Source organism: Mustela erminea, chromosome 6 (genome assembly GCF_009829155.1).
Source record: "Mustela erminea isolate mMusErm1 chromosome 6, mMusErm1.Pri, whole genome shotgun sequence".
Taxonomy (NCBI): domain Eukaryota; kingdom Metazoa; phylum Chordata; class Mammalia; order Carnivora; family Mustelidae; genus Mustela; species Mustela erminea.
This window is the reverse complement of record NC_045619.1, coordinates 19,328,495-19,355,992: the sequence shown is the minus strand read 5'-3', so window position 1 is coordinate 19,355,992 and position 27,498 is coordinate 19,328,495. Positions and strand designations below refer to the sequence as shown.

At 42.4% G+C, this 27,498-nt stretch overlaps 1 protein-coding gene and 1 long non-coding RNA gene across 2 annotated transcripts in view; both read left to right on the top strand.

Moving 5' to 3' along the window:
• The first annotated feature begins 1,642 nt into the window (after positions 1-1,642).
• The window catches only part of DRAM1 (DNA damage regulated autophagy modulator 1), a 37,045-nt gene continuing 11,189 nt past the window's right edge, over positions 1,643-27,498 (top strand). The window contains exons 1-4 of the mRNA XM_032346595.1: positions 1,643-1,965; positions 17,724-17,791; positions 19,205-19,347; positions 25,873-26,050. Coding sequence (XP_032202486.1) covers positions 1,835-1,965; positions 17,724-17,791; positions 19,205-19,347; positions 25,873-26,050 — 520 coding nt within the window. The 5' untranslated portion in view covers positions 1,643-1,834. The remainder of the gene's footprint in view (positions 1,966-17,723; positions 17,792-19,204; positions 19,348-25,872; positions 26,051-27,498) is intronic.
• LOC116592942 lies at positions 4,572-6,946 on the top strand. Its single transcript, XR_004286666.1, has 2 exons — positions 4,572-4,602; positions 6,518-6,946. It is a non-coding gene; the product is annotated as an uncharacterized LOC116592942 (long non-coding RNA).

Genomic DNA, 27,498 nt, shown 5'->3' with positions numbered 1-27,498 from the left:
AATTGGGTTGCTTAAGGGCATTACATAAGCAACAAAAGGATATGGTGATCAGGTGAGCTCCATTCGATGTTATAATTTCTCCACTTGGGAAGGTTTTTAAAAACAGATGAATCAGTAGAAGGAAAAAATCAGAAGAAGGGGATAGGGAAAGGGAAGACGACCAGGGAAAAGAGTGGTTTTCAGAACGCCGAAACCAAGGTACAGATGTAAGGTGGGTCACCATGGATGACAGCTTTTCTCATTTTTAAAAACCCTTAATATAAAGCCTCTGTTGTATTCCCTATGGGGGTCAGTTGCCACCCCCCACCCCGGTCATAATGATCTATTTGAAATACGTATCTGTCCATATTCCTATAGTTTCCTCACTACCAAAAAACAAAAATTAAAAAAAAAAAAAAAAGTGAACTGAAAACAATGACCAGGGCTCCTGTTGGATGTCCTCTTTTCCCACCTCTCTATTCTCTACCTTACATCTGAGTGATTCTTGTTGTTCCAGAAACCAAGCAACACCAGGGTCTGTGCATTTTCTCCTCTTTTTCCTTGGCCTGGAATACTTGTCTCCCCTTCTTTGCCTAGTTAGCAATCATTTACTTTCAAAATCTCAAATATCACCTGTCAGGAAAACTTCCTTGATCCTTTTCCTGAGCACTGCCCACCCCCTCACCCCCCCCCCCGTCTGCCAACACTTTCACTTTTTAAATTTCTATCTAATATTCCATATAATTTTATTTAATTTTGATATGTCAGTCTTCTGGCCCCCTGGTACTATTTAATCTTTGTATCCTGTCCCCTAGCAGGGTTTGCCCACATTCGGTCACCGATGACCCAGTGACTTCCAACACATACTACCTTGGGCTCAGAATCTATAACCCATCCCCATACTCACAAGCGCCTCCAGAACACAAATCCTTTCTGCTGCGTTTGAAATGTATGAGGTTACCGTTACTCATCTTACAGCACAGTTCCCAGCAGGGGCGAACCCTCATCCCTGAGAGGAGAAAGGGAAATCTAATTTCTAGGAAATAACTCGAGGTCTGCTCTCGTGAAAAGCAGAACTATGGGGCACGAAGGGCCACTAGGCTGGGCGGCAACTCAGTCCCATCTCGACTCCCACCGGCTCCTACGCCCAGTAGGTTTTCTCGTGGGCACCATCGAGGTGGGTGCCCCGTCCGTGGCCCATGAGTTGGCGAACGTCACCGCACACTTCTGTCCGGATCCGTGCAGCAGCGGCGGGATGGGCTGGATGTCGCCACGTCGTGGCCACACTCTTAAGCCGCGACGGGCAGCCGGTGGGACCACGGAAGGGAAGCCCCCCGGGGTTCGAGGCCCCAAACCCCGGAAACCCCCAGGGAAGGAGGGCCCGGGAGGAGCTGTTCGTTTGTCCGGAGTTGCGCAAGAGCCGGGGGCGGCCGGGCGGGCTGGGGCGGCCGGGCGGGCTGGGACGGCCCCCGGGCACCCCCGCCCGCCCCTGCAGACCCCTGCCGAGTCCGAACCAAAAGCGAAAGGAGCCCGGCGCCGCGTCCCGCCGCTCCCACTTCGCGGCCGCGGGGAGGTCGCCGCGCGCCTCCAAGCCGCTTTGTGACTTCACTGGTTTCGCAACAAGCCCGGGCGGCCCGCGCCCCACCCACCCCCCGGCCGCCCTCCCGCCTGCCTGCCTCGCCGCCCGCCGCCTCGCTCCGCTCTCCGCGCTTCCTTCGGTCCGGGGCCGGGCCTGCCCAGCCGTCGCGGAGCCTCCGGTCCGGCCGCCGCCTGCGGGCCAGCACGTGCGCGACTCCCGCGCCCCGCGTCCCGCGCCCGGCCCCGCAGAGCGTAGCGCCCTCCCGGCGGCCGCGCGATGCTGTGCTTCCTGAGGGGAATGGCCTTCGTGCCCTTCCTCCTGGTGACCTGGTCGTCCGCCGCCTTCATCATCTCCTACGTGGTCGCGGTGCTCTCCGGGCACGTCAACCCCTTCCTCCCCTACATCAGGTGAGGCCCGGCCGCGCAGAGGGGCCTGGGGGCAGAGCTGCCCGCGGGGAGGGAAGGGCCCGGACCCGGCGGCGGGGATTGTCTTGCAGGGAGAGTCACATCTGACGACGAGGGGCGCGCGCTCCCGCCTGCCAGGACCCGGAGGGAGGCAGCGGGTGCAGAGCCCAGAGCGGTTCTGACTTCACCCTGGACATTGAACACAGAACCCAGTGCCGTCGGGGGTGGGGGTGGGTGGTGGTGCTCAGGATAGACAGTAGAACTTCAGACGGACGGTGGGACAGAATCCTTCGAAGATGCTTCTGGAGGGGCGGTACTGAAACAATGGGGCCTGATGGATGCCATTTTTTGAGGGTGTAAGAGGCAGATCCTGGTGTATGCTAAAACCGCTCACATACTTCGCTTCCACTTCCCAACATCCTCGAGGAAACGAAGTATGAGCAGTCGTTGAAATTTCATCAGTGTGACACTGATGTCACAGATAGGAATGGTGGAAGCAGAATTCACACCCAGATCCATCCAACCCAAAAGGACACTGTGTCACCTCCAGGTCTTTGGGAGTTAAGCTTAAGCTCTTCTGGAGGGAGCTTCCCAGGATCCCCTTGGGGTACAGCGCCCACAAAGTCAGAGCCCTCAAACTGTCAGTAACTTATGACATATCTCGCGTTGTCATTACACCATTTCTTTTTTCATAAGTTTTGGCCTCAGCATTCCTGAGGGCTTACTTCATCGGTGCCCAGGACGTCTCAGTTCTTTTCAAATGGCTTCCAGCTCAGGGACTGGCCCCCTGGCAACGGGTGTTCCTTAACCATTAGAACCATCCATCCTTATCCAAGTGCTGTGACCTGCACTGGTTGGTGAGGAAATAATAAAGTTGGTGACAACCAAGGTTTTGTTACCACTTTATGATTATAGAGACTGTAGGGCTTCTCCGTCCTGCAGCCATGCTGTGTGGTGAGCAATGTTCTGTAGTTTGTGGGCAGGGAAGGGGAAGGGAAGGTGAGGCAAGAAGAGACGAGAGTTTGAAGCAAGGAAGAGAGCAGTGCGAAGAATGCCGAGAACCAGTTAATGGCAGTGTTGGTTTTGCCCACTCAAGAGTTGTTCCAGGCATCACGGAGACTTTCCCATCAGACCTTGTGCCCTGCCGAAACCTGGACTTGGCTTCTAGTGGCTCACCTCAGTCTGACATGGGGTTGTCTTGCTTCTTTGGATTCTGAAGCTAATAGATCCTCTTAGATTTGTATAAAAGGGACAAGTTTCTTTCCCTACAATGCTTTTTAGTGAGAAAATAATAGCTGTCCCAGATCTAAAGGTCAGGAACACATAATATTTGATACTCATTGGTGGCGGGAGAGGGTGTAAAGTGTCAGAGGCAGGAGGGCTTGAATTTTTGTGGAGGGTCTGATATAGTTGTGATTAATAGCACCACAGGCCGAACTTGAAATGGAAGACACTCAGAAATGGGGAGATGAGCTGAGATGAACCCCTGGTGAGATGCTCAAATCACAGAGAGTCCAAAGAGTAGGTATTAAATTTAACAAGGAAAGGAAGCCTTTCGGAAAAGCAGAAGTTAAGGAGAAAAAGGCTGGAGATTGTCACCTCCTTGCCAGGAGCCAGCAGCCTATAAACAACACATGTTTTGCTTGCCCACATGTGCTGGGGACTTTTAGGTTGTTTGCTCTCTCTGCCTGCTTGAGGAGGTGGAGGATTCCATTGTCTCCGCCCCGCCTAGAAAACCAAGTCACAGAAGCAAAGGCAAGATTTAGATGAAGAACAAGATACCAGGAAGTGATGGGAGTAACGCCAGATTTATCCGTGTGGCCCCAGAAATGTTTGACCTTATCTCCTAGAACTCATGTCTGTTGTCATGGCCTCCCCTTCTCCCTGACCACTACTCCCTCCACTTTCCTCTGACTGCACTGGCCTCCTTCCTGTGTCTTGAGCCTGTCAGAAACGCTACCTCCTCATGACCTCTGCCCTGGCTATTCCTCTGCCGGAATGCTCTCCCTCCAGAAATTACCAGGCTTTCTCCCTGACCACCACCTCTCGTCAGGTATTGGTGAGGCCTGTCGCCCTATTTAAAACTGCTGGCGAGCACTCTTGATCCCCCGTATCTAGTCTAATTGTTCTAATTACTTACCATAGCATCTTCTAACAAATTATATACTTTATCTGTCTTCCTTCACTGGAATATAAGATCCATGAGGGCTTTCAATATTTGTTGAATTAATATTTCTTGGGCACTCATTTTCAATATAGTTATTTTTCCCCCTCGGGCCATATCCTTTGAGGGAAGGCTTGATAAGATCATTGGTCACTGATCAGTGATTTGGATGTATTCAGGATGCTTCCCTTTTATGTGATGACCTTGTTCAACCAGTCTGATATTCTGACATTTCTTAATGTTAACCCCCCCCTTTTTTTTTAACAACGTTGAACACTTTATTTTTTAAAGAGTTATTTATTTGGGAGAGAGTGAGAGCACTCACGTGGAAATGGTGGGGAGGGGCACAGGGAGAGAGAATCCCTAAGCAGACTCCCTGCTGAGCGGGGAGCCTCCTCCGCACTCAGTCCTAGGACCTGAGATTGTGACTTGAGCCAAAATCAAGAGTCAGCCACTTAACCAACTGAGCCACCCAGGTGCCTCCCAAATGTGAACACTTCAAATAAGAGCCATTGCGTTTTATAAGAACCATTATCCTGGGAGGACCTCTTTCCAATGTGACATTGAAACTTAGCTTCCTCATCACATATCTTCTTCAGGATAACATTGTTATCCTGTAGCATATTGACTGACTTCCTATCAAAAATTAAATTAGAGGCATGCGATTCAAGCAGCCACTAGATTTAACAAGCTGGAATAGCATAGTGCAATGTTTCTGTATTAGGAAACCATTAATGCCCGTGAAGTTTTTAAAATGAATGACAAGTAAAAGTCAACCTGAAAGGATTATTTTAATTTTTACAAGGCCACACCCCCATTCTTGCGTATAATCATACTTAATTTGTTATAGTTTCTTATAGTCCCTCTGTGACCAAATGAGGCTATCTTGAATCAGCTTTACTTATCAACTCCTCCCAGCTGATAAGCCACTCCCTTTTGTATCTTCTTCTTGGCCTGTGTCTCCTGCTTCCAGTATATTCAATGGCCCTTTATTTTTAAAGTTTTGTCAGTTCTGCATCCTGATTGCTTTTATTAACCTAGTCTCATTTTTTGTGCAAATACTGTTTGCTGGGTAGATTGTGATCTTTGGCCACTCCCATTGTTCCTCCTCATGACCACAAACCTGCTCCGTGGTTGGTGACAAAAAAGTCGGTCAACTAGAATTAAGCCACCTTAAAATGGAGACCAAAATGGTGTAGTAAACAAAGTAAAAGAGGCTGGGTCTTTAACTCCAGAAGTGAATATGAAAATGAGGGAAATCATTTTATCTTTCATTTGGTAAACAAGCATAAAATTTAGGTTAGCCTCACAATTAAGTGCTAGTTCCAACCTTGAACAAAATTCATTATAACGAACACATCTTTTAATGAAAAGCAAAATGAAAAGACAAAATTCTTAGGATAGACAAGTGGATTTTTTAAGGGAAGGAACTTTCCAAGACAGTTTTATGATTATGTGAAGTCCTTGATTTCCCATTTGTCTTGTGAAGGGAGATACGAAGAGGCTCATTTTTGCAGAAATATTATATGACTTCACTTTTCCCAATGATCATTCCTAATCTGTGTGTAAGGATATTGATCTTGATTATTAGTCTGTTTCTCACAGAGAAGTTTTATGAGGCCAGAGATTTAGGGTGTGTTCACTGCTGCATCCCTTGCATTTATGACCGTGCCAGACATCTAGTAGTTGCTTAGTAAATATTGGTTGAATGCTAAGATAGGTTATGCCTGATGGGCCTGCTTTTGTTAAGTGTTCTGTTAATCTTGTCAGGTTCCCGTCAGTTATTAACTGATTCTGCCAGGGTTCGCTGTTCATTAACTTGGGCTGCCCGGTTCCAGCTGTTCTCCAACACCACCTGTCGGCTTCATGAAATTCTGCATGTTTTGTGAGATTCGCAGCCTCACTGGGTAGTCCATTTGACTTACATTGTTGGATATTTACGTCCTTTGATTATCCATCGTGGTGAATCAAGGGAACAACTTTGGAGCAGGTAACTTTGGTTAGAATACAACTCCACCGAGTGCCCTCGCTGGAGGACCTTGGGCAGGTTACTTATTTCTGCTTTTCTATGGGTCAGTGATAGCACATCCCTCAGGAATTATCGTGTGAACTCACTTAGAACTCATTCACACCCTGGTGCAAGAACACAAGTTCTCTGTAAGCATTTGTATTATCAAAGGACCAGTCCACCTTGGTCTGTATAGATGCTAGGCTTAAGTAGGAAAAGACGTTTGGTTGAGGGCTAATTTCATAAGTAATCAGTTTATTTGTGATTATAGCACAAATTTTCTTTTTAATTTTATTTTTTAAGTCATCTTTACACCCAAAATGGGACTTGAATTCACAACCCCAAGATCAAGAGTTTCATGCTCTATCCATTGAGCCAGCCAGGTGCCCCTATAGTAGAAGTTTTCTTAATCAGTTTCAATCAACTTGCTGAATTAACTGCTGACCTCATTCTCTCAAAAATACACTGACTGAAGCCCGTGGTCCCTGACAGCCTCTCCCAGCACTGGCCACTCTGGGCTGCTTGCTGTCTTCTCTCACCTGTTTCTTTGTACGCTTATCCAGTGTCAGCTGTGTTTGTTCCCAAATGTGTTTATGCCAGTTGTATTTTTTTAAATTGTAATTATGTGATTTAACTCACTGTACATAAGCTGTGGATCTGTGAATGCAAAAAAAGAATTGTAATTTTAAAGAAAACTCTGTTGAATGCTTTGAGAAGATTCAAAAGAGGCCGTTGTCAAAAATTGCAGTGTTTATGACAAATGTAAAGACTAACAAAAAGCAATTAAAAAAACTAGAAGGATTCTGCACTCAGATTGCTTCAAAAGTATCTTTAATATTCCCTTCCACTTTAAAGAACCCAAAACTAGAAATGAGATCATTCAAAGTAGATGTGGTTTATATACCAGGGAGACACACAGTGGACTGGTACTCACATAACGGCCTTGGCCCCGTCAACAGGTAGGCAAATGAATGTGCATACATTTATTTGCTTGTTGGTGTATGTAGCCACATAATTTTTCTTTGTATCCACATAATTTTTGATGACTTCTGCCTTAACCAACTTTCTTGATTACTAACTACATTGCATTTCAGGCAATTGTGATTTTTGCTTCCATTTCAGCCATAATAGTGGGGTCCAGATACTTATAGCAGATTGTCAACAATAGCCAAACTATGGAAGCAGCCCAGATGTGCATCAACTGATGAATGGATAAAGAAGATCCAGTATATATACACAATGGAAAATTACTCAGCCATCAAAAAGAATGAAATCTTGCCATTTGCAATGACATAGATGGAGCTGGAGTATATTATGCCAAGTGAAATAAGTCAGTCAGAGAAAGACAAATATACCATATGATCTCACTCATATGTGGCATTTAAGAAAGAAAGCAGATGATTATACGGGAAGGGGAAAGAAGAAAAGGAGAGAGGGAAACAAGCCATAAGAAACTTTTTTTTTTTTTTTTTTTTTAGAAAATGAAGAACTATATTGTAGAAATAAATGGTAAACATGAACCCAACATCCTAGGAATCCTAGGGATTTCTTATTTCTTTACATGTTCATACAAATTTTACATGTTTATATACTAACACATTTCCACGTTTGTATTTTCATATATGTTTTTATAAAATTGGGTTCACTCCTACATATTATTTTAAATGTATTTATTTATTTATTTATTTAGTGAGGTGTTACGTTAGTTTCAGCTGTATAATCTAGTCATTCAGTGATTCTGCATATTACTCCCATGTTCATCAGGTAAGTGTAGTCATCATCTGTCACCAAACATTATTACAATATTGACTCTATTCCCTGTGCTATACTTTTCATCTCTGTGACTTATTTATTTTGTAACTGGAACTTTGTATCTCTCAATCCCCTTATCTATTTTGGATCATACTTTTTTCACTTCTGTTTGTTTTGTTACAAATATGCAGTTTTCCAGTAACAATAACTTGTGAAGGTATATTTTACAGTTTTAAAATAAATATGTAATAGTCATAGAGAAAAGGTCAGAAATACAGAAACAAAAAATGCATATTTCATATCTCAACTTTCTAGAACTATATCCAATATTATTGGCGTGGTTTGCTTAGTTTTGGACTCTATTTACGTACAGTCACTCAATTATATCTAATATATATGAGCAGAGATACAAAGTGCCCAGGGTTCATCGGTACAATCCATATAATACCTCATCCCTCATATAATACCTATCACCTCATGTAAGGTATATGTAAGTTTATATGTGAGCATTTTGATAAACATTTTTTATACTATTAAGACCATGTCACATACGGTGTTGATGCCTGCATTTCATCATTTACCCCCATATTATGACAATGTCCCACCATAAGAAACTCTTAATGATAGAGAACAAACTGAGGGTTCGTGGTGGGAGGTCGGGGGGAGAGGGGCTGGATGGGGGATGGGTATAAGGAGAGCGCTTGTTCTGATGAGCACTGAGCGTTGTCTGTAAGTGATCAGTCACTGAATTCTACTCCAGAAGACAGTAATATTGCACTGTATGTTAACTGCCTAAAATTAAAGAAAACAAACAACCAAAAAACTGTGGGGTCCAGGATAATAAATAACAGATAATGGGGTCTGTGTGTATAAAGTCACATATTCTGACATGACGTTAATGACACCTCAGTCTTGACAATGGGTTGATTATTACTTCATAGTATCTCTAAAGCACTGTATCATAAGGATGAAAAGGTGAGCTTTGCCGTCGAAAACTTTTAGCTAGAAAAGTATCGTCCTTGAAATGAAAATTTAGAGCTTCACATTTTCTTCAAAAAAAATTATCCAAATTAGTTAATCCTAAGAAATGCATAATAAGAAAATTAAAGATCCCAAACTTTCACAGCTCAAAAATTAATTGAGGTGACAGAAGCAGTGTTATTTGGTTTCTGAGTCAACTATAAATATGTGTAATTTCCCCTCTGTTTAAATTCTCCATTGTCATTGGATTACATAAATTTTTTTTTCAAGAAAAATAAAATTGGGGGGACGCCTGGGTGGCTCAGTTGGTTAAGCAGCTGCCTTCGGCTCAGGTCATGATCCCAGCGTCCTGGGATCGAGTCCCACATCAGGCTCCTTGCTCGGCAGGGAGCCTGCTTCTCCCTCTGCCTCTGCCTGCCATTCTGTCTGCCTGTGCTCCCTCTCTCTCTCTGAAAAATAATAAATAAAATCTTAAAAAAAAAAAAGAAAAACATTAAAAAAAATAAATAAAATTGGGAACGTTTTTCTTTAGTTATTCCTACTTCTAAAAAGACAGAGTATTGCTCAAAAGTCTGTTGGAAGACTGAAAGTTTTTAAATATAAGGTCTTAATTTCAACTTAAAAAAAAAAAAGAGTGCTCTACTCAGCGGTCCTCCTTACCTGACAGTAATTGCATTTCAGTCCCTCAGGTATCTGTGTTATAGACACAGTTCTTGCCGGGACATCTTACTATGGTTCCAGATGCGAACCTGGCTGTAGTTACATAGCACTTCAAACTCACATGGAAATAATATGTTTTCATAAAAAGAAATGTAAAATAGCACAGCAGGGAAGAGTTTCTAAGTTGTGTCCATTGAAATCAGACAACTCTAGGTGAATTGGCTTTCCCATGTACGGCCTGTGGCCTTGAGCGAATTACTTTTCTACGACTCCATTTCCTCATCTTTAGGATGAAGATACACTAAGTACTTGCCTTACAAAGTTGTGAAGACCAAGTAAGATGTGCCTGGCTGAGCGTAAGGGCAGAGGAAATGTTAATTTTAAAATTTCTTTTGTAATATTAGCAGCCGTAGTCCAAGCGGGGTTGGTTTTCTAGAGACTTCTCTCAGAAAACTTTCTAAATGTGCCCTCTTATCACCTCCGGCTTCATTACCACCGTGGCCCCAGCCGCTGTCATCTCTTGACAAACTACTGAAATAGCTTCCTAACCGTCTCTCATTGGTCCACGCTTGCCTTTCTACAGCCTTTTCACAACATTCTGTAAAAACATCAATCAACTTCGTATCACTTCCCAATGCTTAGCCCTCAACGGCTTCCTATCATCTCAGAATGACATTCAGAGTCCTCACCATGACCCTGGGGCTCCCCGGAACTCCTCTCCCCATCTGTGCGCATATGAGCGTGCACATACACACACAAGACACTCTCTCTCTCTCTTGCTCACTCTTCTCCGGCCACACCCGCTTCCTTACAGTTCCTCTGATGTATTGCCACCTTAAGGCCTTTGACTTTGCTGTTCCTCTGCTTGTAAATTTCCTGGTCCAAATATTCCTCCTCATCCAGATGTCTGTTCAAGTCCACTTCCCAGAGTACCCTGTCTCAAGCAGGTAGCTCACCCTTCTCTGAGTCCTGTATCCAACTTACCTTTTCTTCACAGCATTCGTCATGCTGGACTCTTTTTTTATATTGCCCTCCACAGATTAGAAGGTCCATGAAGGAGAGGCTTTTTCTGTGTTACCTGTCACTACATTCGCCATGCCTAGGTTGTGTTGAAGGCAGCCAGTAACTATGTATTGAGTCAACAGATCCTTGAATTTTGTGTTAGATATTAAGCTTCTTGAAGGCTAGTGAGTTGTTTTTGTCTTTGTATCCCCATCACCTGGCACAGTTTACAACACTTAACAATTAAGAAAAAAAGTTGTTGGGACACCTGGGCGGCTCAGTCAGTTAAGCACCTGACTCTTGATTTTGGCTTGGGTCATGACCTCAGGGTTGTGGGACCTAGCCTGGCATCGGGCTCCCTGCTGGGTGTGGAGGCTGCTTGAGATTCTCTCTCTTACTCTGCCCACCAACCTGCCACCCCCCCCAATTTTTTTTTTCTTTTTGTGAACAAAGAGGGAACTTGGACTGATAGAAAGGGGGGGCAATTTGCATATGGGTGGGGTGAGAATGGAGTGAGTTGTTTGCATTTATGAGTAGGAAATTATTTAAGTTTAAGTTTAAAAAAGGTTGATATAGCTATATATATGGTGCTTCCCACTTCAGGAGAGTCATCAGCAAATGGAGCTGCCAAAAACTTAACCCTAATTAAAAACATCTAATAAAGTATAATGGCTTTTTATTATCATACTTCTTCCCTTCAGTTTATTATATGTAAATATTGTGAAGATAAAGGAAATAACAGTCTCCCTTATTTTGGTACATTCAGTGTCTTCAGGTTCTAAGTCCTGATTAATTTTTCCAAGCAATGGGTCCAGAATTTTAGGACAATCTAAAAAACCTCAGTCTGGGCAAGCAGATAATTTTGCATACTGTCAGCTTGTCGGACCCACCCTCCCCCATAAGCCATGACTCCAGGCTTTGGAATGATAAAATTACTTGTATCTAGTGATTTAGAGAATAGCATTCCATCAAGCTTATATTATCATGTAGGTCTTCTTTGCATTGTTTTCATTCCTTTGAGCATCAAATGATTATGCACTGGTGTAAAATCATAAATTAGTATGGAGAAGGATGTTAGACAACTTGGAATTTTCCATGGTGAACTTAGTTTGTAGAGATATAAATGCAGGAAATACAGATGTAATTCGATTTCCTAAACACAATCCAACCCTAGAAACAACTGTCTATGAACAACAGCCTCAACAGCTTCTGAGACACATGCAAATGAAAAATTACTTTCTATCTCTGTTGCAGTTTCCAAGAAGTGTGTTATTTATGAGGAGGCAAGTGAGGAGGTAGCGGGGGTGGGGGGGATGGGGCGGGGCCAGAACCATGTTGCTTAAGCCCTGTGGTACAGAATCATGTGGTGGGAGTTGGGTGGGGAGACTCTTTTGCAAGGCTGGGAAGCAATTAGTTTCACCTCTTACTCATTCTCCAGTTTCCTGAATAAGCACCCAAGTATAGCTATGCCAACCAAATACTACTACTCTGCCTTTGCACAGTGAGATCATTTAGTTTGAGCTTTAAAAAATAAAAATAAAAGGAGTCTATCTACAGCTTGGTAGCCCCTGGGTGTTGTGCTCATCTGGAATCCAATGTCAGGCAGAAGATGTGATGTGATATTTATTAATGATGTAACATATTAGCTCAGAGACTGAAAGACTTAAAAGAACATTTTAAGGTAAAAGAGCCTTTTCATTTTTATTGATGATAATGGACAACCACTGCTATTCTTTTTTTTTTTTTAATTAAAGTATTAACATACAGTGTCATACTAGTTTCAGGTGTACAGTATAGTGACTCAACAGTTCTTTTTTTTTTTAAGATTTTATTTATTTATTTGACAGAGATCACAAGTAGGCAGAGAGGCAGGCAGAAAGAGAGAGAGGGAAGCAGGCTCCCAGCTGAGCAGAGAGCCGGATGCGGGGCTCGATCCCAGGACCCTGAGATCGTGACCTGAGCCGAAGGCAGAGGCTTAACCCACTGAGCCACCCAGGCACCTCTAGTGACTCAACAATTCTATACATTACTCAGTGCTTATCAAAATAAGTGTACTCTTAATCTATTTCACCCATCCCCCCACTTACCTCCCTTCTGGCAACCACCAATTTCTTCTCTGTATTTAGGAGTCTGGTTTTTTGGTTTGGTTTGTCTCTTTTCTTTATTTGCTTTGTTTCTTAAATTCCATATATGAATGAAATCATATGGAATGTGTCTTTCTCTGTCTTATTTGTGTCACTTAGCATTATACCTTCTAGGTCCATCTGTGTTGTTGCAAATGGCAAGCTCTCATTCCTTTTAATGGCCGAGTAATATTCACCTGTGTGTGTGTAGCCCATATCTCGTTTATCTGATCAGTAGACACTTGGGTTGCTTCCATATCTTGGCAATTGTAAATAATGCTGCAACAAACATAGGGTGCATATATTTTTTCGAATTAGTGTTTTCGTTTTCTTTGGGTAAGTACCCAGTAATGAAATTTACTGGATTGTATGGTAATTCTATTTGTAAGTTTTTGAGGAACCTCCATATTGTTTTCCACAGTGGCTGTACCAGTTTACATTCCCACCAATAGTGCAAGAGGATTTCCTTTTTTTCACATCCTTACCAACACTTATTTCTTGTCTTTTTAATTCTAGTCATTCTGACAGGTGTGAAGTGATATCTCATTGTAGTTTTGATTTGCATTTCCCTGATGATGAGTGATGTTGAATATCTTTTCATGTGTCTGTTGGCCATTTGTATGTCTTCCTTGGGAAGCTGTCTATTCATGTCTTCTGCCCATTTTTAATTAGATTTTTTTCCCTTGGTGTTGAGTTATATAATCTCTCTCTCTCTCCATATATATATATATATATATATATATATATATATATATTTGTATTTGTGTTTATATTTATTCTTTATATATTTTGAAATATTAACTACTTACAGGATATATCCCATTCAGTAAGTGGTTTATTGATGGTTTCCTTTCCTGTGCAAAAGCTTTTTATTTGGGAGTAGTCTCAAATGGTTTAATTTTGCTGTGTAAGAACTTTTATTTGCTGCTTGGAAAATTTTCTTAAATATCCTTGTGCAAGGGGTGCCTGGGTGGCTCAGTCAGTTAGTTAAACATCTGCCTTCAGCTCAGGTTGTGATTCCAGGGTCCTGGTATCCAGCCCCACATTGGGCTTCCTACTCAGCAGTAGGTAGCTCTTAAATATTTTGTTGATGGGCAGATAAATTTCATGGTATTTGTGGAGCCAAATAAAAAAATTTTTTAAAAGATGTTTGCATTGAATCCAACAACTGGTTATGAATGCAGTACAGTAATATTTCCCCCCATTTTTGTAGTATAGTCACTGCTTATGTTATAGCCAAGTATAGGAATGTAGGCCCATTGGTACTCATGCACTGAGGGTAGGTGTTGTAGTCTCTAAGCCTGAAAGAAAATCAGATTTATTACGATCATCAGTATTTATCAAAAATATTTTACAATTCAGTTATGGCATTTGAGGAGTTATGAGGTCTTGCCTGGTTTACACTTTGGTGTAAACTGGTACACTGGTATACAAGAAAGGCGTGCTGATCTCTTTTCATTACTGTTGTGGTTCATTGCCATGCTGAGCTGGAGCCAGCTGATAAGTGCGGCTGAGAACCAACTTTGTACATTTCTTCCCAATTCAGTATTCAGCGACCTACATGTTGGCAGCTTGAGCTTTGACCTGTTGGGAGCATTTACACCATGGAAATTGGCCTGTTCTACCAATCAGGCTCCCTCCAGAGCTAGTTGTTAAACATTTAGCAGCCCATCAGTGTTCTTTCTCTGCCCCTACACACAGTCATTCCAACTACTCTGTTCCTTGCCTTCTTTAGAGCTCACAAGAGGCAGGGAGGCCAGGGAGTCAGATATCTGAAGTATGTTAACAACAAAATTAAAATTTTTTTTTTTAAAGATCTTATTTATTTGACAGAGAGAGAGATCACAAGTAGGCAGAGAAGCAGGCAGAGAGGAGGAAGCAGGCTTCCTGCTGAGCAGAGAGCCCGATGCGGAGCTCGATCCCAGGACCCTGGGACCATGACCTGAGCCGAAAGCAGAGGCTTAACCCACTGAGCCACCCAGGCGCCCCCAAATTTAACTTTTTAAATAACATTTTTATTGGCTTTATTCATGGATTCATGAATTGGGCAGCATCCAGTCTAACAGACAGAAAGGAGCTCTGAGGAACTGTACAAAATGAAAGACTTTTATAGGCAGAAGGGAGCAGGGACAAGAAGTTGTACTCAGCAAAAAGCCAACTGATTACTGCAAGCTTACTTTCCCTACAGGGGGCAGGGTCCTATCAGACAGATTACATAACTAATGCTGATCAGATGATTCCTGAATGACTGGTTAAAGGTTCCATTTCCAGGAGAGCTGAAACTGTCATTAAGTCTCAGTTTGGTGACTTGCAGCTTGGCTTAAGCAACTCCATTTTGGGTCTGTTGATTCATCTCTTTAATAACCCCGTGACCTTGAACAAATTATGTAACCTCTCTACTACCACTCCCTTCCTTATTAAAATAGGGTTGCAATAAGACCTCAAGGTTGTAAGAGTAAAATGAAATGATGTAGGGTAACCACCTAACAGTGCCTGGTATATAGTGAATGCTCAATAACTGATATTACTAGGTGTGCTTTGTTTTTTTAAAATATTTAATTAATTTATTTGACAGAGAGAGATCACAAGTAGACGGAGAGGCAGGCAGAGAGAGAGAGATAGAGGGACCCAGGCTCCCTGCTGAGCAGAGAGCCCGATGCGGGACTCGATCCCAGGACCCTGAGATCATGACCTGAGCCAAAGGCAGCGGCTTAACCCCCTGAGCCACCCAGGCGCCCCCTTTTTTTTTAATTGCTAGTACCGAGTCATTAAACAAATACATATGGAATGGCTATTTACAAAGTATTTTTGATTCTGCCTGCATGGTTTTATTTTATTTTAATTTTTTATTATTATGTTTTAAGATTTTATTTATTTATTTGAGAGAGAAAGAGAGAAAAGGAGACAGACAGCATTAGCAGGGGGAGGGGTAGAGGGAGAAGGACAAGCAGACTCCCCGCTGTGCAGGGAAACCTGAACTGAGTCTAGATCCTGGACCCTGAGACCATGACCTGAGTGGAAGTCAGATGCTTACCAGCCTGAGGCAACCAGGCACCCTATATGGTTTTAAATGTACAGATAAAGAAGAATAAAGCACGACCCTAAAATTCTGAGCTTGCAGATCACATGTTTGATGTCATGGGACTGTACATCTGGGCCCTTGACATATGTCCTGCTTTGCTATCCATGGGCAGATAGTTTCAGAGTCTGGTCAGCTTATTTCCTGTCCGGGCATCTTCTTCCCTCCAATTACTTACCATATTCCTGTTCCCATAAATATCCTCACCCTTCCATTTCCTTCCTTTATCCACAAATAAGCAAACAATCTCCCTGGCATGTGGCAGGTGCTCTCGGGCCCGTGATCACAAGTACTCTTGCATGACTCACCTGGAAGCTGCCTTTTTATATCCCGAGGCCAAGAACGGAAGGCTTGATTTCTATGTGAGATTTAATCTTTGGGCAAAATTCCTCCTGAGGGTAAAAGCTGTCTCTGCCTTTCTCCATTTCTGGTTCCTGTCCCCTCCTCTTTCCCATATTGTGTTCAGAAAGACATCCCACACCTTGTGCAGCCTTTTCCTCCTCAACACTTCTTTGGGGAGAAAAATGGTTATTTGTAGGGGAAATGATAACGTGAAATTCGAAGGCCTTCAGATTCTTACAGGTGCAAATGCTACTGACTGAAATAGGAATAGAAGTGTTTGCTGTAAGGGGGAGCCTTATGCTCTTCAAATATTAAGTGTACATAAAACCAAAAGACTCCTGCTGTGTTCTGCACAATGGGCTTCTCATGGAATTCCCGAGATCACTTGAAGTATGCCTCTTCAACATGATCAGTGTTTCAATACTTAAATTTCAGAGCTGTTTTAAAATGGGGAAACACTTAAGACGGGTACGAATTGTTTCCCGTTGAGAACTCTTTGGCCATGAGCTTTAAACTAATGCTTTATGGGAGCAACGTGATTATGTAAAAATGTAAACCTTGGTATGAATGAGTAGAAAACAACACATCAAACACTACTTTCTCATTTAATTAATTTTTTCCCAGCTCATTTAACTAATGAATTGATTAACTGCAACAGAAACTTGTCTTGTAGAAACTATTTCTTGTTAAAATACTTTATCATATACTTGATACCCTATTGCTTCTATAACGTTCTACTAGGCATCAACAGTATTGCTCAGCTCCCTACCATCCTGTTGTCAGCAGTGGAAACTCTTGTGGATAAATCAAATTATTAAAAAAATTAAATTATGTGTCTATGTATATTTAAAAAACAAATAGTTGCTTTTTCAAACTTGATTTTAGACTCCCCCCCCCCCAATAAAATAGTCACATTCAATTCTTTTTCTTTCTTTTAAGGTTTTATTTATTTATTTGACACAGAGAGAGACACAGTGAGAGAGTGAACACAAGCAGGGGAGTGGGAGAGGGAGAAGCAGGCTTCCCCCCTCAGGGAGCCTGATGCGGGGCTGGATCCCAGGACTCTGGGATCATGACTAGAGCCGAAGGCAGATGTTTAAGGACTGAGCCACCCAGGTGCTCCATCACACTGAATTTTTTTTTTTTAAGAATTTATTTATTTGTTTGACAGAGAGAGATCACAAGCAGGCGGAGAGGCACGCAGAGAGAGGGGGGGAAGAAGGTTCCCCGCTGAGCAAAGAGCCCGATGCAGGGCTCTATCCCAGGACCCTGAGATCATGATATGAGCCGTAGGCAGCTGCTTAACCCACTGAGCCACCCGGCGCCTCTAACACTGAATTCTTAATGAGAATAAACACATCAAGTTTATTGGGCTCTATCATTTGAGAAACACCACAATCATTCACTTTAAATATTTCCTAGCTTTTTACAATGGAAAGATTTAAATGTAATTTCTCATGGTAGAAAAATGAGTTTAAGATTTTTCAGAGCCAAAATGAAAATATGTTAGAGCAAAATCAGACCAAGTCTTTTGGAATTCAGAGTGGCTAAACACCCAGAAGAACCATCATATTAAAATTGCCAGATATATGCCTCCCAAGGGTCTGAACAGAATTCCCTTTTAATAATTTGGACATTTCTCTTTGCCAGTGATACAGGAACAACACCTCCAGAGAGTGGGATTTTTGGATTTATGATAAACTTCTCTGCATTTCTTGGTAAGTACACAATAATTACTATAAATAAATGAAAAATTCATAGTCTAAAGTGAGGTGAAATGCGTTGTTTACAGTTTGTATATAATTTTTTGTTATTTTTTTAGCAGGCTTTATTTTTCAAAACAGTTTTATGTTCACAGCAAAATTGAGCAAAAGGTAGAGATCTCTCATATATGCCCTGGCCCCTACCCAGTGTCCCTCCCCACCCCCCCCCCCCCCGCAACTATCATCATCCCCCACCAGAGTTGTGCATTTGTTACAGCTGATGAGCCTACACTGACATGTCCTCATCACCCAAAGTCCATAGTTTACATTAGGGTTCGCTCTTAGGGTGTATAATTTTTTTTAAAGATTTATTTATTAGAGAGAGTGTGTGTGTGAGGGTGCAGGCACACAAGTGGGAGGAGAGGCAGAGGGATAAACTTACACAAAACCCAGAAGCTAAACAGTAAGGCATTGACAGATTTAGTAGATTAAAAACATGGAAAACTTCTAAATGATGAAACATGCAAAAACAAAGCCGAAGATGGACCAGAAGAAAATTTGTAATATTTCTAGCAGACAGTAGACAAATGTGCATTATGTGTAAACAAACAACTGCAACTTAAAAACAAATAGACAAACTTACGAGAGAAATCGGAAAAAATTTGAATGCAGTTTTCAGAAGAAGACATGCAGATGACCAGCAGACATACTGAAAGTTGCTCAGTCTCACTAACCACCAGAGAAATGCAAATTAAGCCAACAGGTTGCCATTTCTCATTCATTGGATTAGCAATAATTAAAGAGACAAGGGCATGCTGCAGTTGCTTTCCAACTCTGCTGTGAGAGTATAAATGCTACAATACAGTGTTGGAACAATTTGTAGATACTTCTTGGCATTTTGATTGTGCATAGTTTTTGCTCCAGTAATATTACTTCTAGGGTTTTGTCTTCCAGAAGCATTCTGAAAGCGTGCCAAGGACTTGTGTACTCATCATGGAGCATTGTTTGTAATAGTGAAAACATAGAGACAGTGTAGAAGTCCAATATTAGGGAAATGATGAAATGTATACCATGAAGAGAACCCTAAAAACAATGAAGTAGACTTATTTGTACTGACATGGTAAGCTCTCCATGGTGATTTCCTTTATGTGAAAAAAAGCAAGTCACAGAATCCATGCACAGTAGCATTTATGTGAAAAGGATAAAAGGGCAAGTTGGAGTTTGTGTGTGTGTGTGCGTGTGTGTGTGTGTCCATCACACTTAGGAGAAAGTAAGAAGGAGTGAGGAAGGACTGGGTGGGTGAGTGGGAGACTTTGGCAGTTAGGAAATTGAAATACAGACTTTACAAAAGCAAAGCAAAACTTTTCCTGTGTTTTCATTCTAAAAGGTCAAATAATAAAAATTCATCAAAGTCCCTTTCTTTTTCAGGGGCAGCCACCATGTACACAAGATACAAAATAGTAGAGAAGCAAAACCAAACCAGCTATTTCAGCACACCTGTTTTTAACTTGGTGTCGCTAGTACTTGGACTGGTGGGATGTATTGGAATGGGCATTGTAGCCAATTTCCAGGTACGTCCTGAGGTGGGTTGTGTTCTTGGGGATGATGGAGTATGTGTGTCTGGAGGAGAGAAGCAAGAACACGAGAGGAATGCCTGTGTCAGTATCAAGTAGTTGATGCCTTTAGAAAAGTTGGGATAGTTTGCTTCTTAGAAACAAATCTTTCTCATTTGTAAGTCAGTGCTTACTGGGAGAGGCGGGGTGCATGTTTGCAGGGTTATGAGAAAGTGTATTTTGCTCCATGTTTATTAGCATGGTTGTTGGGTTGGGAGAGCAATTTTAGTCATTGTTTCATTAAAAGTGTGAAAACATTTGGGGCACCTGGGTGGCTCAGAGGGTTGAGCCTCTGCTCTCCATTTCGGCTCAGGGCATGATCTCAGAGTCCTGAGACGGAGCCTGCATCGAGCTCCACGCTCAGCTCAGCTCAGCTCTGTCCCTCTCCCTCTGCTCCTCTCCCCGCTTGAGTGCGCACTCTCTCTCTCTCTCTCAGATAAATAAATAAAATTCTTAAAAAAAAAAAGTGTGAAAATACTTGTGTGTATGAGCATGTGTGTTTACCAACTCCCAAAACGGCATGTGATCTCTTCCTTTGGCAGGTGAGGAGATAGGTAATGGGGGTGAAATCGTTTACCCAGGGTTACTCAACTCATTCATTACAGGGACAAAATAGGGCCCCAGTGGAGCAAATTAGCTTCTACAGTGACTCCTGTGGAATCTGCCAGATAAATTCTTACTGTGCGGTTTTACTTACTGTGCTTATTTTATTCTAACTCATATTTTATTATAACTAGTGGACTCCTGTTCACCCTGAGGTCTCTTTCAGGAAAGCATGGGAATTGTCTGTCTTTGGAGAGATTATTCAATATTTTAAAAATATTTATTGCATTTTACATTTGTACTAGTTATAATAGTCCTTCCCTCCTAGGGCTATTGTGAGGATTCCAGGAGCTGATGCACAGTAAGCATCACTAACTCCCATAGGTAACAGCCACCGTGGCCGTCACCATTACAGGCTAACACTGCACTGGTGTTGCTCTCTCTACTGCTATGTTTTTGTTGTTGTTGTTTGTTTGTTTGTTTGTTTTTGTTTATTTGTTTTTTAAAGATTTTATTTATCTGTCAGAGAGAGAAAGAACAGACAAGCAGTGGGGAAGGGCGGGGGGAGAAGCAGTCTCCCTGCTGAGCAAGGAGCTCACCCGGGACTCGATCCGAGGACCCTGACATTCTGACCTGAGCAGAAGGCTGACTTGACCAGCTGAGCCACCAGGCGTTTCTCTCTCTGCCACTGTTGTTTCTTTGTGGTAGCACAAAGGGAGTTCCAGCAGGACTTTTGGTTCAGCCCAGGAGGACGACCCCTGTAACTTTTTTCCCCACCAGAAGCAGGCTGATCTTATGTGTTGCTTATTTTCACAAAAAGGTGTCCGCCTTGGCCGCCAGCCAGCTGCTAGAGCATAGGTACCCCGGCTGAAGCCGCAGCTCGGGCACTGCACTTGGTATTGATCCGCCAGAGTAATAACCTTGGGCCTCCACTGGTATCCTCTACTTTCCAATCAGCTGCTAGTGCCCCTGCCTGTCTGAAGCCTCCTGCATGAAGTCAGGAGAGTCACTGTCAGAAGCGTCTGTCCCACCTGCACATGTACCCTCATAGAATCGCCTTTGCTGCGGGGCTGCCATCTCTCCGTAGGGGACATAGTACAGGTCTCTGGGAAACTCCGTGCCGGGTTGTGTGGGGGTGACGTGGCAGACACCGTTCCTTACAGGGCACCATTTCTCCAGGACCACCCACAGGGCAGGGATGGGCTCTTGGGTCTCTGGGCTAACGGGTTTTCTTTTTTCTTCTTTTCTTTTCATCAGGGAGAAAGATTGGGTGCGGGGGGGTGGGGTGCAGGTGGTGCAGAGGGAGAGGGAGAGAGAAAATCTCAAGCAGGCTCCAGGCAAGGCTCAGTCCCACGACCCTGAGATCATGACCTGGGCCTAAATCAAGAGTCCCAACTGAGCCACCCGGGCGCCCCACAAGTTTTAATTTTTGAATGTCATAAATCCACAATTACTGTTTCCTTGTTAACACTGAAAGGTAGAAAGGGGGAGAGGCAGAGTTGTAGCCTCCCTGGAGCAAGTATACAGGGCTTCAGGGAGGGCACTGTGAGAATAGATTTGCGTCTGGCTCCGTTTCACTTTCCTACCCTCATGGTCCCTTTATGGTGAAATAAGACAGAGGCTGTAACACATGGGTGCAGGTGACATCGGTCTCATGCCGGAGAGTCTCTGTTTTATGATTGCATGCATTTGGTTTTTCATGACAACCAATTTATTGAAAATTTCCTATGGGGCAGAATTTATGAAAACATTCAATGCTTTCACTTCTATCATCCCAGTAAGGACCTTAGAAGTCAGGTGATAGTCTTTTCCTCATTTGCCAATGGAGAAATGGAGGCCCAGAGGGCTTCATACTTGCCCAAGATTGTATGAGCACAGAAAGGCAGAAGTGGACTTTGAATTGAAGCCATTTGTCTAGAACCTGCGGGAAAAGAGTTAATTTCAATGCCAGAATGGGGAAACCTCTGAAAGAAAAAAATCAAGTACACAATTCACAGTTCTAGTACCGGAAAGCATGGCGGGAAGGAAAATGGAATTGGAGAGGCAAGGGGAAGACGTGGAACAATGTAATTGTTTGTAGATGGTGGATATGAATTATTCAGTGGGTAAGAGTATATGGTACATGAAATCCTATCACCTCATTCTCCAAATAACTTGTGGGATGAGCAGAAAATCTGTCAGCTTTTAAACCAGAAAGGGCAGACGTTATAAAGAACACTTGTAAGTCAGATTCATCAAACTTGTGGTTCTCTTTAAGGATTCTATGAAGTGATTACATCTTAACAAAAACCAGAAATAGGATCTTAAACTTTCCTGAGAGCACAGTGTTTGCCTTGTCATTGTTCCCATAAATAAATCTTTACAACTTCCTTGTTTGATATCCTGTAATTCCTTTCCAACATGCCCTGAGCAAACCAACTCTGAGCTGTTCCTTTCCCGGGAACTGGATGTGTGCGGCCAAGAGAGCTCTGGTTGTCTTGGGGTGGGGAGGAGTGAGAGGGAAGTGGGGGGAGGGGTGTGAGGGGTTGGAGGGTGCGGGTGGTTCTTGAGTAGGACCACATTGCACTCATCAGATGTTCCAAGAGCTGTCTGTCCTGAGCTGGTTGCGTGTGTCCCCACCAGCCTTTCTCAATGCTTTACTTTCCTTCAAGAAGTTTTCCAAGGTTTAACCCTTGCAGTACCCTCGGTTTCTTTTTACTATCTTTTAAATTAACAAGAGACTTTTGAAAAAGAGATCCAAAAAGGGTGCTGGGTTTTCATTTTTATCCTCTATCCAAAATTCATGTCTGATCTAAGAATCATTTCCCTTCGAAAAGACATCTATGATGAGAGAGCATGTACAGGGGAAAAGCACAGGCAAATACAACTCCTGCTGACTCAAGAACCCTCTGATCCAATAATGTCAGGGCTAATGTGGGGGTCGTGAATTTGCAGATGGAAATACTAAAGGGTATGTTGGATCCAGAGGAGGTTAAGGAAGCAAATTCCCTGATTGTGCATTTGGAGGAAACAGAGTATATACATTCAGGATGTTAATTTACTTAGTGTAAAAAAAAAAAAAAGCCTGTGGAAAGCATCAAGAATCTCAGAACGTTATTCCTGAAAATGACTCATTAGCAGAGGTTGCCTTGCCTTTTGTTCCTTTTCCTTTGCCCAAATGTGCCTAACATTCAAAGGGGGGGGGGAAAGATCTGTGTTTTCATTCTTTTATTTTATTGGTTTAATATTGGTTTTATATTTGGTGTAATGCTGTTGGCTTAATATTTTTTCCCCCATTTTACTGAGGTGTCTTTGACATATAAACTTGTGTTAGTCTAAGGTATGTAACATAGTGATTTGATACATGTAGATATTGCAAAATGATCACAATAAGCTCATTAACATACATCACCTCACATAGTTGCAGTTTTTTTTTTTCTTGTGATGACAACTTTTAAAATTTACTCTCTTACCAAGTTTCAAATATAAAATATGGCATTGTTAACTGTGGTCACCACACTCTATGTTACATCCTCAGACCTTATATCTGGAAGCTCAGTCTTTTGATCTTTCCCACATTCTCCATCCCCACCCTACCTCTCACCTCTGACAACCACTGATCTGTTTTTTGTATCAATAAGTTCAGTTTTTCTTTTTTTTTTTTTTTTTTTAAGATTCCACATCTAAGTGAGATCATACAGTATTTGCCTTTCTCTGTCTGACTCATTTCACTTAGCATAATGCCCTCAGCATCCACCTATGTTGTCACAAATGGCAAGATTTTTTTCTTTTTCATGGGCAAATAATAATCTGTGTGTGTGTTTCACATTTTCATTATCCGGTCGTCCCTTGACAGAAACTCAGGTTGTTTCTATGTCTTGCCTATTGTAAATAATGCTGTAGTGAACATGGGGGTGCAGTTGTTTTTTTGAGATAGTGATTTCATTTCCTTTGAATTATTGCTATTTTTCATTGTAGTAAAGTACATATATAACATAAAATTGATCATCGGAGGGGTGCCTGGGGGCTCAGTTGGTTAAGCATCCGCCTTTGGCTCAGGGTCCTGGGATGGAGCCCTGTGTGGGCCTCCCTGCTGAGCAGGGATCCTGCTTCTTACCCTTTTCCCTCGCACCCTCAGGCTTACTCTGTCTCACTCTCTCTCTCTCTCCAATAAATAAATAATATCTTTTTAATAAATTGGCCATCTTAACCATTTTTAAGTGCACAGTTCAGTGAATTTTTTTTTAACTCCTTAAGTACTTAAAGACATACAAATATTTTAAAGGGCGTAGAATGTATTTTATTTCTCATATGTAATTTTCCTAAATCTATATGCCCCTGTTAAGTATCCTAGGAATACAGAATCTATACCTAATAAGTGAGCAATTGATATTACATGTTGTAGAATGTTAATACAGCCTTATTTTATTAGAACAGAAATCAAGCAGTGGATTTTCCCCATTGTTGCGAGGTTTTATTCCAGAAATAAGTTTCCTTAGAAAATAAGTTTGACAGCTTAACAATAACCTACAACCCTCGTGATCTCAGGGTCCTGGGATTGAGCCCTGCATCGGGCTCCCTGCTTGGCGGGAGGCCTGCTTCTCCCTCTCCCACTTCCCCTACTTGTTTCCCTCTCTTGCTCTGTCTCTGTCAAATAAATAAAATAAGTAAAATCATTAAAAAAAAGAGAAAAGAAGTTTGACCCAGGGTCCTGGGATCAAGCTGGGTGACTCAATCAGTTAAGCGTTTGCCTTCAGCTCAGGTCATGATCCGTGGTCCTGGCATTAAGCCCTGCCTCAGGCTCCTTGCTCAGTGGGGAGCCTGCTTCTCCCTCTGCCTGCTGCTCCCCCTGTTTGTGCTCTTTTTTCTCTCTCTCTGTCAGATAAATAAGTAAAATCTTACCAAAAAAAAAAAAAAAAAGAAAAAGAAAGAAAGAAAGAAAAGAAGTTTGAAAGTTTTTTTTTTTTTTTTTAATCTTCTTTCCCTGTGGGCATTAAAGATTTGATATTTGTGAGCAGATGGAGAACACCTTGGTTCTGGGCAAGCCTGGGTGGCTCAGGTCAAAGAAAATCTGGGAGGGACAGGGTGTGGATAGTGAGTTGGGTTCAGTAAGGGTCTGGGGCCCAAACCAGCGTCTCTTGGATAATACTTTAACTTGTCCCCTTGCAAAGCTCACATTTTCAAGTTCAGGCAGAGACTCCATTGTTCAGTCCAACATCACTGTTATTACCAGAAGGTCGGTGCCCATTGCACATTTGGAAGGAGCCTAAAGTGAGCTCTTTGAATGGTCCATCATGAGCATAGTAGTAAGCAATACCAGATTCTGAGCCTAGACGGGGTGTATGGGTGCCTTCTGGTTGAAATGGCTGGTTAGAGGATAGGGGGGCAGGGCCTTGAATCTGCCTTTGCATGGCAAGAGCAGTGTGTTTACTTAGATTTGTGTGTGCATGTGGGCTGCCTGGGGGAAGACAGATTATTGAGGACCAAGGAGCCTGAAAACTCTAAGCCACACTCGGCGTGTTCATGGAACCAGTCGTATACTTTCAAATGAAATTCATCATACAATCTTCAGTGCAAAACGGCAAGGCAGAAATTATTATGCCCATTTTACAGGTACAGAAATTGAGGTTATAAACTGAGGTCACAGAGCCCAGTGGCAGAGTGGAAATTTTTCATCCAGTTCTGCCAGACTCCAAAGCCCACGATACTCAGTTCTCCCACCTCTGAGGCAGACATCGCTCTGTCCCTGTCCAGTGTGCCCACATTTGCTGTGGAACAACTAAGAGCATTTACTTTAGGGTCTGGAAGGCATTTCTCTTGGTAATCTTCTCACATTTTCCAAGGAGAGGTGGGTGCATCTGTGATGACTGTGGCGTTGAGTAGCCCAGCGTGGGTGGGGGCGTGGGTCTTGCTGTGTGCAGACTCGCGCAGAGTAACAGCTGTTTGTGACTCTCTCTCCAGGAGTTAGCTGTCCCCGTGGTCCACGATGGCGGCGCCCTTTTGGCTTTTGTCTGCGGTGTGGTCTACACGCTCCTGCAGTCCATCATCTCTTACAAATCATGTCCCCAGTGGAACAGCCTGTCCACGTGCCATGTGCGGTTGGCCATCTCTGCCATTTCCTGTGCAGCCGTGGTCCCCAGTATCCTTTGCATATTTGTCAGTGTCTTCACAGGCTTGACCCTTCTCCCACTCCCCCAGAAGAGCATGAAAAAAAAAGCAAAGGTTAATGGGCGGGTGTCCACATGCTTCAGAAGAACAATTGGGAGAAAAGTATACATTGTTAAGGAAATACCTCAACATTGTCTGGTTAGATCAAAACAATCTTTGGGGGAAAAGTGTGTGCAAGAAGCATGGAAACTTACGGCAACACTTCAGTCTGTTTACTTTCTTTCCAACAGGGAAAGTTTCATAAGCCATGTGGAAATATTTATTTTTCTTTGTAGTGCTTGGTCAAAGACACCAAATATTGATATTGTACTTAAAGTAACTGCCCTGTGAAGTCCCAAGAGCCCGGTCGGTACGCTGCCCTCATCTGTACGCTGGCGATTCATTAGGTAGTTCAATTTACTCGTGTGTGTTAAGAGGTTTTAAAAAACTCTTATCATTTATTTCTAAGTCATTTGAAATACATTGAGGCTTCTCTTGTTCTCACTGATTCCAGTTTCAAAATGAAATCTCACTCCATCTTCTCATTCAACAATGTGAAAATAAAATATCAATTTTTTGACTAGGGCGTTTTTGTTGGAAGGAAATGAAAGCTTGATCTTTCTTTCTTTCTAGAGGTATTTAACAGAAAAAAAAAAAAAAAAAAGCTGTGTCTTCAAGATGTGGAAAATTCCCCATCTGTTGCAATACCATCTGCAGTCCTATCAGAGAAAACTGCAGAGCCATCGAAAGATGGTGATTCTGTCAGACTATAGGAAAATAGCAACTATTTTATTAGCAGCAACTTTGTTAGTCTGGATTGGGTTGTGGTATGAAGTGGGCAAGCTTGAGTGAAAATGTACCATGTGCTTCTAAATAGTAAGTTTTGTGTTTCTCTTTTAAAACAGAAGCTTATACAAAATATGAAGTCTAAGAATGGTTGTGGGTTTTTTTTTTTTGTCTTAAGGAAGGAAATTTTTAGTTAGAAAATTTCTAAGCGCAGAGGAAGCAAATCCTACTGTTGAGAAATTTAAACAAATATGCGCTTCTTGCAAAGAGAGTTCATTTGCAATTTCCTTCTTTATGGTTTGAAGACATTCATGTTTCTCTCCAAATATATCTACTTAAAACTTTTAGCTTGTGTTAGTTACAAAATTTATAGTATCATTGTTTGAAGTGTTAAAGCCAGTTTCTTGGTGTAGGAAACCTTTTCTTGCTTCCAACTTGAGAGGCACATCTCTAGATGTTAAAATCAGAGAGAATTTTTAGTGAGAATAAGCATTTTAGGCCTCAAGAGTTTAACATAGAAATAGTTCCCATTTCTAGGCGGTTCTTAGGAGCCCCACCAAGGGATAGCTTCCCCAAACAGAAATAGGTCATGTCCCTGTATTAAATTAACTCAAGGGGCCCCTTGGACTCAGGTCATGGTCCCAGAATCCTGGG